Genomic DNA, 13,718 nt, shown 5'->3' with positions numbered 1-13,718 from the left:
TGAACCAGGGCATGTAAAGCATGTGGGGTAAACCGTGGAAAGTTTTGTGGGGCCTGGATGTGGACAGGGAACTGTGGTTTCAGTGCATTATACATGACAACTAGAGACTGAGTGTGAAGGAATGTGGCCTTTGCTATCTTTTCCTAGTGCTACCTCGCACACACGTGGCGGGAGGGGGGTGCCATTTCTTGTGTGGCGGGGTGGTGACGGGAATGAATAAAGGCAGCAAGTATGAATTATGTTGATGTGTATATATGTATATGTCTGTGTATGTATATAAATGTATATGTTGAAATGTATAGGTATGGATATGTGCGTGTGTGGACGTGTATGTATGTACATGTGCGTGTCGGTGTGTTGGGCTACTTTCGTCTGTTTCCTTGCGCTACCTCGCTAATGTGGGAGACAGCGACAAAGTATATAAGTACAATAGAATATTTATTTATATTTATTTATTATACTTTGTCGCTGTCTCCCAGGCTGGCGAGGTAGCGCAAGGAAACAGATGAAAGAATGGCCCAACCCACCCACATACACATGTATATACATACACATCCACACACGCAAATATACATACCTATACATCTCAACGTATACATATACAGACATATACATACATACACATGTACATAATTCATTCTGTCTGCCCTTATTCATTCCCGTCGCCACCCCGCCACACGTGAAATAACAACCCCCTTCCCCCACATGTGCGCGAGGTAGCGCTAGGAAAAGACAACAAAGGCCACATCTGTTCACACTCAGTCTAGCTGTTATGTATAATGCACCGAAATCACAGCTCCCTTTCCACATCCAGGCCCCACAGAATTTTCCATGGTTTACCCCAGACGCTTCACATGCCCTGGTACAATCCACTGACAGCACGTTGACACCGGTATTCCACATCGTTCCAATTCACTCTATTCCTTGCATGCCTTTCACATTTCTGCATGTTCAGGCCCCGGTCACTCAAAATCTTTTTCACAACATCTTTCCACCTCCAATTTGGTTTCCCACTTCTCCTTGTTCCCTCCACCTCTGACACATATATCCTCTTTGTCAATCTTTCTTCACACATTCTCTCCATATGACCAAACCATTTCAAAACACCCTCCTCTGCTCTCTCCACCACACTCTTTTTATTACCACATATCTCTCTTACCCTTTCATTACTTACTCGATCAAACCACCTCACACCACATATTGCCCTCAAACATCTCATTTCCAGCACATCCACCCTCCTCTACACAACTCTATCTATAGCCCATGCCTCGCTACCATATATCATTGTTGGAACCACTATTCCTTCAAACATACCAATTTTTGTTTTCCAAGATAACATTCTCGACTTCCACACATTCTTCAATGCTCCCAGAACTTTTGCCCCCTCCCCCCACTCTATGATTCACTTCTGCTTCCATGATTCCTTCCGCTGCCAAATCCACTCCCAGATATATAAAACGCTTCACTTCCTCCAGTTTTTCTCCATTCAAACTTACCTCCAAATTGACTTGTCCCTCAACCCTACTGTACCTAATAACCTTGCTCTTATTCACATTTACTCTCAGCTTTCTTCTTTCACACACTTTACCAAACTCAGTCACCAGCTTCTGCAGTTTCTCACCCGAATCAGCAAGCAGCGCTGTATCATCAGCGAACAACAGCTGACTCACTTCCCAAGCTCTCTTATCCACAACAGACTGCATAATTGCCCCTCTTTCCAAAACTTTTGCATTCATCTCCCAAACAGCCCCATCCATAAACATTCATAAACAACCATGGAGACATCACACACCCCTGCCGCAAACCAACACTCACTGAGAACCAATCACTTTCCTCTCTTCCTACACTACACATGCCTTACATCCTTGATAAAAACTTTTCACTGCTTCCAACAACTTGCCTCCCACACCATATATTCTTAATACCTTCCACAGAGCATCCCTATCAACTCTTTCATATGCCTTCTCCAGATCCATAAATGCTACATACAAATCCATTTGCTTTTCTAAGTATTTCTCACATACATTCTTCAAAGCATTCACCTGATCCACACAACCTCTACCACTTCTGAAACCACACTGCTCTTCCCCAATCTGATGCTCTGTACATGCCTTCACCCTCTCAATCAATACCCTCCCATAAAATTTCCTAGGAATACTCAACAAACTTATACCTCTGTAATTTGAGCACTCACTTTTATCCCCTTTGCCTTTGTACAATGGCACTATGCAAGCATTCCGCCAATCCTCAGGCACCTCACCATGAGTCATACATACATTAAATAATCTTACCAACAACACCAGTCAACAATACAGTCACCCCCTTTTTTAATAAATTCCAATGCAATACCATCCAAACCTGATGCCTTGCTGGCTTTCATCTTCCGCAAAGCTTTTACTACCTCTTCTCTGTTTAACAAATCAATCTCCCTAACCCTCTCACTTTGCACACCACCTCGACCAAAACACCCTATATCTGCCACTCTATCATCAAACACATTCAACAAACCTTCAAAATACTCTCTCCATCTCCTCACATCACCACTACTTGTTATCACCTCCCCATTAGCCCTCTTCACTGATGTTCCCATTTGTTCCCTTGTCTTACGCACTTTATTTACCTCCTTCCAAAACATCTTTTTATTCTCCCTAAAATTTAATGATACTCTCTCACCCCAACTCTCATTTGCCCTGTTTTTCACCTCTTGCACCTTTCTCTTGACCTCATGCCTTTTTCTTTTATACATCTCCCAGTCATTTGCATTATTTCCCTGCAAAAATCGTCCAAATGCCTCTCTCTTCTCATTCACTAATAATCTTACTTCTTCATCCCACCACTCACTACCCTTTCTAATCTGCCCACCTTCCATGCTTCTCATGCCACAAGCATCTTCTGCACAAGCCATTACTACCTCCCTAAATACATTCCATTCCTCCCCCGCTCCCCTTATATATATATATATATATATATATATATATATATATATATATATATATATATATATATATATTTTTTTTTTTTTTTGCTTTATCACTGTCTCCCACGTTTGCGAGGTAGCACAAGGAAACAGACGAAAGAAATGGCCCAACCCACCCCCATACACATGTATATACATACACGTCCACACACACAAATATACATACCTACACAGCTTTCCATGGTTTACCCCAGACGCTTCACATGCCCTGATTCAATCCACTGACAGCACGTCAACCCCGGTATACCACATCGATCCAATTCACTCTATTCCTTGCCCTCCTTTCACCCTCCTGCATGTTCGGGCCTCGATCACTCAAAATCTTTTTCACTCCATCTTTCCATCTCCAATTTGGTCTCCCACTTCTCCTCGTTCCCTCCACCTCCGACGCATATATCCTCTTGGTCAATCTTTCCTCACTCATTCTCTCCATGTGCATAAACCATTTCAAAACACCCTCTTCTGCTCTCTCAACCAGGCTCTTTTTATTTCCACACATCTCTCTTACCCTTACGTTACTTACTCGATCAAACCACCTCACATCACACATTGTCCTCAACCATCTCATTTCCAGCACATCCACCCTCCAGCACACAACTCTATCCATAGCCCACGCCTCGCAACCATACAACATTGTTGGAACCACTATTCCTTCAAACATACCCATTTTTGCTTTCCGAGATAATGTTCTCGACTTCCACACATTCTTCAACACTCCCAGGATTTTCGCCCCCTCCCCAACCCTATGATCCACTTCCGCTTCCATGGTTCCATCTGCTGCCAGATCCACTCCCAGATATCTAAAACACTTTACGTCCTCCAGTTTTTCTCCATTCAAACTTACCTCCCAATTGACTTGACCCTCAACCCTACTGTACCTAATAACCTTGCTCTTATTCACATTTACTCTTAACTTTCTTCTTTTACACACTTTACCAAATTCAGTCACCAGCTTCTGCAGTTTCTCACATGAATCAGCCACTAGCGCTGTATCATCAGCGAACAACAACTGACTCACTTCCCAAGCTCTCTCATCCCCAACAGACTTCATACTTGCCCCTCTTTCCAAAACTCTTGCATTCACCTCCCTAACAACCCCATCCATAAACAAATTAAACAACCATGGACACATCACACACCCCTGCCGCAAACCTACATTCACTGAGAACCAATCACTTTCCTCTCTTCCTACATGTACACATGCCTTACATCCTCGATAAAAACTTTTCACTGCTCCTAACAACTTGCCTCCCACACCATATATTCTTAATACCTTCCACAGAGCATCTCTATCAACTCTATCATATGCCTTCTCCACATCCATAAATGCTACATACAAATCCATTTGCTTTTCTAAGTATTTCTCACATACATTCTAAGCAAACACCTGATCCACACATCCTCTACCACTTCTGAAACCACACTGCTCTTCCCCAATCTGATGCTCTGTACATGCCTTCACCCTCTCAATCAATACCCTCCCATATAATTTCCCAGGAATACTCAACAAACTTATACCTCTGTAATTTGAGCACTCACTCTTATCCCCTTTGCCTTTGTACAATGGCACTATGCACGCATTCCACCAATCCTCAGGCATCTCACCATGAGTCATACATACATTAAATAACCTTACCAACCAGTCAACAATACAGTCACCCCCTTTTTTAATAAATTCCACTGCAATACCATCCAAACCTGCTGCCTTACCGGCTTTCATCTTCCGCAAAGCTTTTACTACCTCTTCTCTGTTTACCAAATCATTTTCCCTAACCCTCTCACTTTGCACACAACCTCGACCAAAACACCCTATATCTGCCACTCTATCATCAAACACATTCAACAAACCTTCAAAATACTCACTCCATCTCCTTCTCACATCACCACTACTTGTTATCACCTCCCCATTTGTGCCCTTCACCGAAGTTCCCATTTGCTCCCTTGTCTTATGCACTTTATTTACCTCCTTTCAGAACATCTTTTTATTCTCCCTAAAATTTAATGATACTCTCTCACCCCAACTCTCATTTGCCCTCTTTTTCACCTCTTGCACCTTTCTCTTGACCACCTGTCTCTTTCTTTTATACATCTCCCACTCAATTGCATTTTTTCCCTGCAAAAATCATCCAAATGCCTCTCTCTTCTCTTTCACTAATAATCTTACTTCTTCATCCCACCACTCACTACCCTTTCTAATCAACCTACCTCCCACTCTTCCCATGCCACAAGCATCTTTTGCGCAATCCATCACTGATTCCCTAAATACATCCCATTCCTCCCCCACTCCCCTTACTTCCATTGTTCTCACCTTTTTCCATTCTGTACTCAGTCTCTCCTGGTACTTCCTCACACAAGTCTCCTTCCCAAGCTCACTTACTCTCACCACCCTCTTCACCCCAACATTCACTCTTCTTTTCTGAAAACCCATACAAATCTTCGCCTTAGCCTCCACAAGATAATGATCAGACATCCCTCCAGTTGCACCTCTCAGCACATTAACATCCAAAAGTCTCTCTTTCGTGCGCCTGTCAATTAACACGTAATCTAATAATGCTCTCTGGCCATCTCTCCTACTTACATACGTATACTTATGTATATCTTGCTTTTTAAACCAGATATTCCCAACCACCAGTCCTTTTTCAGCACATAAATCTACAAGCTCTTCACCATTTCCATTTACAACACCGAACACCCCATGTATACCAATTATTCCCTCAACTGCCACATTACTCACCTTTGCATTCAAATCACCCATCACTATAACCCGGTCTCGTGCATCAAAACCACTAACACACTCATTCAGCTGCTCCCAAAACACTTGCCTCTCATGATCTTTCTTCTCATATATATATATATATATATATATATATATATATATATATATATATATATATATATATATATATATATATATATATCCCTGGGGATAGGGGAGAAAGAATACTTCCCATGTATTCCCTGCGTGTCGTAGAAGGCGACTAAAAGGGAAGGGAGCGGGGGGGCTGGAAACCCTCCCCTCTCGTTTTTAGTTTTCCTAATGAAGGAACAGAGCAGGGGGCCAAGTGAGGATATTCCCTCAAAGGCTCCGTCCTCTGTTCTTGACGCTACCTTGCTAACGCGGGAAATGGCGAATAGTATGAAAAAAAAAAATATATATATATATATATATATATACATATATATATATATATATATATATATATATATATATATATATATATATATATATATATATATAATATATATATGGTATTGCAGTGGATTTTATTAAAAAAGGGGGTGACTGTATTATTGACTGGTTGGTAGGGTTATTTAATGTATGTATGACTCATGGTGAGGTGCCTGAGGATTGGCGGAATGTGTGCATAGTGCCATTGTACAAAGGCAAAGGGGATAAGAGTGAGTGCTCAAATTACAGAGGTATAAGTTTGTTGAGTATTCCTGGGAAATTATATGGGAAGGTATTGATTGAGAGGGTGAAGGCATGTACAGAGCATCAGATTGGGGAAGAGCAGTGTGGTTTCAGAAGTGGTAGAGGATGTGTGGATCAGGTGTTTGCTTTGAAGAATGTATGTGAGAAATACTTAGAAAAGCAAATGGATTTGTATGTAGCATTTATGGATCTGGAGAAGGCATATGATAGAGTTGATAGAGATGCTCTGTGGAAGGTATTAAGGATATATGGTGTAGGAGGCAAGTTGTTAGAAGCAGTGAAAAGTTTTTATCGAGGATGTAAGGCATGTGTACGTGTAGGAAGAGAGGAAAGTGATTGGTTCTCAGTGAATGTAGGTTTGTGGCAGGGGTGTGTGATGTCTCCATGGTTGTTTAATTTGTTTATGGATGGGGTTGTTAGGAAGGTGAATGAAAGAGTTTTGGAAAGAGGGGCAAGTATGAAGTCTGTTGTGGATGAGAGAGCTTGGGAAGTGAGTCAGTTGTTGTTCGCTGATGATACAGCGCTGGTGGCTGATTCATGTGAGAAACTGCAGAAGCTGGTGACTGAGTTTGGTAAAGTGTGTGAAAGAAGAAAGTTAAGAGTAAATGTGAATAAGAGCAAGGTTATTAGGTACAGTAGGGTTGAGGGTCAAGTCAATTGGGCGGTAAGTTTAAATGGAGAAAAACTGGAGGAAGTAAAGTGTTTTAGATATCTGGGAGTGGATCTGGCAGCAGATGGAACCATGGAAGCGGAAGTGGATCATAGGGTGGGGGAGGGGGCGAAAATTCTGGGAGCCTTGAAGAATGTGTGGAAGTCGAGAACATTATCTCGGAAAGCAAAAATGGGTATGTTTGAAGGAATAGTGGTTCCAACAATGTTGTATGGTTGCGAGGCGTGGGCTATGGATAGAGTTGTGCGCAGGAGGATGGATGTGCTGGAAATGAGATGTCTGAGGACAATGTGTGGTGTGAGGTGGTTTGATCGAGTAAGTAACGTAAGGGTAAGAGAGATGTGTGGAAATAAAAAAAGCGTGGTTGAGAGAGCAGAAGAGGGTGTTTTGAAATGGTTTGGGCACATGGAGAGAATGAGTGAGGAAAGATTGACCAAGAGGATATATGTGTTGGAGGTGGAGGGAACGAGGTGAAGTGGGAGACCAAATTGGAAGTAGAAAGATGGAGTGAAAAAGATTTTGTGTGATCGGGGCCTGAACATGCAGGGGGGTGAAAGGAGGGCAAGGAATAGAGTGAATTGGATCGATGTGGTATACCAGGGTTCACGTGCTGTCAGTGGGTTGAATCAGGGCATGTGAAGCGTCTGGGGTAAACCATGGAAAGCTGTGTAGGTATGTATATTTGCGTGTGTGGACGTATGTATATACATGTGTATGGGGGTGGGTTGGGCCATTTCTTTCATCTGTTTCCTTGCGCTACCTTGCAAATGCAGGAGACAGAAAAAAAAAAAAATATATATATATATATATATATATATATATATATATATATATATATATATATACATACAGACATATGCATATATACACATTTACATATTCATACTTGCTTTTCTTTTATCCATTCCTGGCGTCACCCTGCCCCACAAGAAAAAGCATCACTACCCCCAACTTCAGCAAGGAAGTGCCAGGAAAACACAAAAAGGCCACACTTGTTCACGCTCAGTTTCTAGCTGTCATGTGTAATGTACCAAAATCACAGCTCCCTATCCATATCCAGACCCCACAAACATTTCCATGGTTTACCCCAAACATTTCACAAGCCCTGGTTCAGTTCATTGACAGTACGTCAACCCTGGTATACCACATCAGTCCAATTCACTCTGTTCCTTGCATGCCTCTCACCCCCTTGTATGTTCTGGCCCTAATTGCTGAAAATCTTTTTTACTCCATCCTTCCACCTCTAATTTGGTCTTTCACTTCTCCTTGTTCCCTCCACCTCTGACACATATATTCTCACTGTCAACCTTTCCTCACTCATTCTCTCTATATGTCCAAACTATTTCAACATACCCTCTTCGGCTCTCTCAACCACAACCATACTCTTTTTATTTCCACACATCTGTTTTACCCTTTCATTACTTAATCAAACCACCTCACACCACATATTGTCCTCAAACATTTCATTTCCAACACATCCACCCTCCTCTGTACAACCTCTTCTATAGCCCATGCCTTGCAACTATATAACATTGTTGGAACTACTATTCCTTCAAACGTACCCATTTTTGCTCTCCAAGATATCATTCTCTCCTTCCGCGCATTCTTCATCGCTCCCAGAACCTTCGTCCCCTCTCCCATACTGTGACTCACTTTTGTTTCCATGGTCCCATTTTCCACTAAATCCACTCCCAGATATCTAAAACACTTCACTTCCTCCAATTTTCACCATTCAAACTTACATCCCAATCAACTTGTCCCTCAACCCTACTGAACCTAATAACCTTCCTCTTATTTAGATTTACTCTCAACTTTCTCCTTTCACACACCTTTCCAAACTCAGTTACCAACTTCTACAGTTTCTCACTCGAATCAGCCACTAGAGCTGTATCATCAGCAAACAACAACTGACTCACTTCCCAAGCCCTCTCATCCCAACAGACTGCATATTCATCCTTTTCTCCAAAACTCTTGCATTTACCTCCCTAACCACCCCAACCATAAACAAATTTAACAACGATCTTGACATCACACACCCCTGCCACAGACAGACCTTCACTGGGAAGCAATCACTCTCCTCTTCCAACTTGTACACATGCCTTACACCCTTGATAGATACTTCTCACTGGTTCTAGCAGCTTACTTTCCACATCATATATTCTTCAGACCTTCGACAAAGCATCTCTATCATATGCCTTCTCCAGATCCATAAATGCCACATAGAAATCCATCTGTTATCTCAAGTATTTCGCACACGCATTCTTGACAGCAAACGCCTGATCCATACATCCTCTACCGCTTCTGAAACCACACTGTTCCTACCCAATTTCATGCTCTGTATATGCCTTCCTCCTCTCAATCAATACTCTCCCTTACAATTTTCCAGGTATACTCAACAAACTTATGCCTTGGTAGTTTGAACACTCACCTTTATCCCCTTTGCTTTTGTACAATGGCACTATACATGAATTCCTCCAATCCTCGGGCATTTCACCATGCTCCATACATACAATGTATATCCCTACCAACCAATCAACAACAAGTCACTCCCTTTCTTAATAAATTCAACTGCAATACCATCCACTCCCACCACTTTGCCAGATTTCATCTTCCACAAGGCTTTCACCACCTCTTCTCTCTTCACCAAACCACTCTCCCTGACTATCTCACTTCGCACACCACCCTGACCAAAACACCCTACATCTGACACCCTGTCATGAAACACATTCGACAATCCTTCAAAATACTCACTCCATCACTACCTGTCATCACTTCCCTCCTTGCAGAAGGTATTTATAATATACAGTGTGGGAGGAAAGCTGCTACAAGCAGTGAGGTTTTTATCAAGGGTGTAAGGCATGTATACAAGTATGAAGAGAGAACAGTGAATTGGTCCAAATGAACACTGGTCTGTCACTGATTAATTTGTTTATGGGTGGGGTGGTAGGGGAGGTCTATGCGAGAGTCTTGGAGAAAGGGGCAAGTATGAAGTCTGTGGGGAATGAAGGACATGTATGCAGTCTGTGGGGAATGACAGGGGCTGGGAAGTGTGTCAGTTGTTTGCTGATGATACAGCACTGGTGTCAGATTTGAGTGAGAAACTCCAGAAGTTGGTGAATGACTTTAGAAGGGTGTCTGAAAGGAGTAGGTTGAGAGTAAATGTGAATAAAAGCAATGTTATTAGATTTAGCAGATTTGAGGGACAGGTTAGTTGGGATGTGAGTTTGAATGGAGAAAAATTGGAGGAAGTGAAGTGTTTTAGATACCTGGGAGTGGATATGGTGGTAAATGGAACTACGGAAGCAGACATAAGTCATAGGGTGGGTGAGGGGGCGAAGGTTCTGGGAGCATTGAAGAATGTGTAGAATGAGAGATCGTTATCTGGGAGGGTAAAAATAGGTATATAGGTTTGTGAGGCATGGGCTACTGAGAATTACGGTATGGAAAGGAAATGTTTGTGAGACAATATGTGGCCTGTGGTGGTTTGAATGAGTATATAATGAAATGGTAAGTAACAGGTGTGGTGACACAAAGTTTGCAATTGAGAGAGCTGAGGAGACTTCTGAAATGGTTTGAACATATGGAGCGAATGAATGAAGAAATGCTGACAAAAAGGATATATGTGTCTGAAGTATAAGGAACAAGGAGAACGGGAATACCAAATTGGAGATGGAAGGATGGAGTGATAAATATTTTGAGGAATCAGGGTGAAAGGCAAGCACAGGATAGAGTGTATTGGAATAATTGGTATACATGGGCCAAAGTGCTGTTATGGATTGAACCAGGGCATGTGAACCATCCAGATCAAAGCATGAAAAAGTCTGTCAAGCCTGGGTGTGGGCAGGGAGCTGTGATTTTGGTACATTTCATATGACAGATATAGAATAAATGTGAGCTACCTTGCTAATGCAGAAACCGGCAATTTATGGCCCCTGGTCCCTGGCATCATGAGGTGCTAAAAATCTCTGGTTTCCACCTGATTCTACTGCTAATGAGAGGGGAGGCTCAGACAGTAGGAGTACCCTTCCCTTCAACAACTTTTCTCTCTCTAATGGACCTTCCTCTTTTCCTATTCACTACACCAACATTCATTGTCTCTCTAGTAACCTCTCTTCTGTTGAATATCATCTGTCTAGTACCTTGCCTAATATCTTAATTCTTTCTGAAACACACTTGTCTCAATATGTTCTCACTCATTTCTTTTTCATACCCATATTCCAGTTCAAAGATGGTGTTTTTGCTTATTCCAACATCAACATTCCTGTTACACACCTCAAGGACCTTGAGTCCCCAAACTTTGATGTTATGTGACTCAAGGTCTGTCTTCCAAATGCCACACTTTTCCTCTGTTTTGCCTATTGCTCTTCAAACTCTACAAATTCTATAGCTCTCTTCAGCTATCTAAACCCCTGCCATGACACTGGCATCCTCTCAACCTCAAACCAAGATCCTCTACTTCGGGGATTTCAACATTCATCCTAGGGAATATTTTGGTGCACTGCAATCTTCATCTGCTCCTGGCACTACCTTGCTAAAAAGAGAAATGACAATCAAGAAGAAAAGGAAAAGGGAAAGAAAATAATCTTAATAATAATAATAATATGTGTATGAAAGGTGAATTCTACATTCACTTCAACATGTTATAATTTTTTCCTTTCAAAATATTCTGTTTACTCATAGAAAATATTGGTTTTCAAATCAAAGATACTACATATAAAAAGAGGATTTCAAGTGAGATGTATTATCACTGTTATTGGTTACATTACCCATTCCAAAGTAAAACACTAAGCATTGAGTAGCAATGATACTTTGCTCCTGATTACTTGTCAACTGTACTCTTAGTATTCAACTAGTGACAACAATGTACAATTATTCTGATTAATCAATCCATTTCAAAGTATGAGTAAGAAATTTTATGAGCTGTAATCAAAATAGCATTAAAGATGAAATATCTTTCCTGACTTACCTTCCAAAGTATTTACCAGACACAGTGATGGAACAACCTCGTGTCATCTTATTGCAGGTCACAAGCAGGCCATCCATCTTCACACCAGACTGATAACTACCAGTATATACCTGCCAGTTGTACAATTACTATCATATCATGAAAACAAAAGCATGGTCATAAAAGTTCAAAGGAACAACAATATCTGTGCAGATATCCCCCACTTCACATTGGCGATGCTTTTGTGGAATACACATCAACAAAATTTGAACAATCTAATGGAAACAAAGAAGGAGGTTAAGATCCTAGGAATGATTGCTTACCAAAATTTTCACACAAAAGTATGAATAAAATATTGGGAAACATACAATGCAGCATAGATAAACTGTTGATCTAATTAATTCAAAAATAAGCACAAGATTGTATTTAGGTATACTGTAATGTAAAGGACTATTATCAGAATGGTTCAGGATCTTTCAAACTGAGGTTGTTAGGGGTTGGGAGGTGTGGTGAAGTTGTAAATAAATAAGGTTAAGAATGCCTGGCTCTTCATCTTAGTATAGACAAATGAAAAATTTGTGTAAAGATTTCTGAACACTTTTGACTTCCTACAGAATGACCATCTTACTTGCGAAGGTGTTACACTAATTTTGATCTTCAATCTAGACTTTCGACATTTGCCCTGTGTTCTACATAACTTTACTTCTGGTCTGAGTGATCTTTGTAAAGATCGCAAACGCGGGAGACAGCAACAAAGCAAAATAATAATAAAAATAATAATAATAATAATAATAATAATATTGATTTTTCAAATGCAATCTACAAATTACACAGAGGTAACAAGAGAAAAGCAGAGTAGTTTCCAGAATTTGAACAGAAGAATATTTTTTATTTTTTTATTATACCTCGCAAACGCGGGAGACAGCGACAAAGTATAATAAAAAAATAAAAAATAAAAAAAGAAAAGTGAAGTGCGTACCTACCTAACTATGAGTGCCTACAATGAGATTTAGCCAAAATTGCAAGGGTAGCGCAAATCTCTCACAGCACTTTTTTTTTAAGTATTCGACTGTTTTTCTCAGCTGCCACCTGCAGTTTATAATTACTGATTCTTGGTTCATCTAGGATTGATTTCAATCCAGTGTCAAGTACTCTTAAACGTTTGTGTAATTGTCCATGCACGTTTCTTACTTCTCCTGGCAGCACATCGAATAATCATCCTACTTTTCTGAACTGGCTGTCATATATTGACTGATTTACTTTCAGTATGTTCTAAGGTATTCTTGAAGATTTAATAACTGTATATTACCTGCTAAGCGGCTTTCAAATTTAACACCTTTTATTTGTACCTTCACTCTGATGCCATGTATATATTATCATATACCTTTCTCTTCTAAGTCACATAGTTGCAGTTCTTTCAGCCTTCCATGGTAGTTTAAATGTTCTATTCCTCAATTATGCTTGTGAAGTGCTTCTGAATTCTCTTTAATTTTTTCACTGTTTGTTTTGATGGTGACCATACAACACAGCAGTATTCAATTTTGCTTCTTATAAATACATTAAATAATTTCTTCAACAGGTTTCCACCTATTGTTGAGAAAGTTTTCAGAATCACATGATTAATAACTTAACTTGATAATATCATCTCAATATGTTCTCTAAAATCTAGTGTCTCATCTATGGTGACACCCAC

At 40.6% G+C, this 13,718-nt stretch overlaps 1 protein-coding gene across 1 annotated transcript in view; it reads right to left on the bottom strand.

The window, feature by feature from the left end:
* LOC139761481 (uncharacterized) overlaps positions 1-13,718 on the bottom strand; it is a 248,581-nt gene that overhangs the window by 22,348 nt on the left and 212,515 nt on the right. Inside the window, exon 38 of the mRNA XM_071685735.1 lies at positions 12,047-12,156. Coding sequence (XP_071541836.1) covers positions 12,047-12,156 — 110 coding nt within the window. The remainder of the gene's footprint in view (positions 1-12,046; positions 12,157-13,718) is intronic.

This window comes from Panulirus ornatus, chromosome 40, assembly GCF_036320965.1.
Source record: "Panulirus ornatus isolate Po-2019 chromosome 40, ASM3632096v1, whole genome shotgun sequence".
Taxonomy (NCBI): domain Eukaryota; kingdom Metazoa; phylum Arthropoda; class Malacostraca; order Decapoda; family Palinuridae; genus Panulirus; species Panulirus ornatus.
This window is presented reverse-complemented; position numbering and strand designations above follow the sequence as displayed.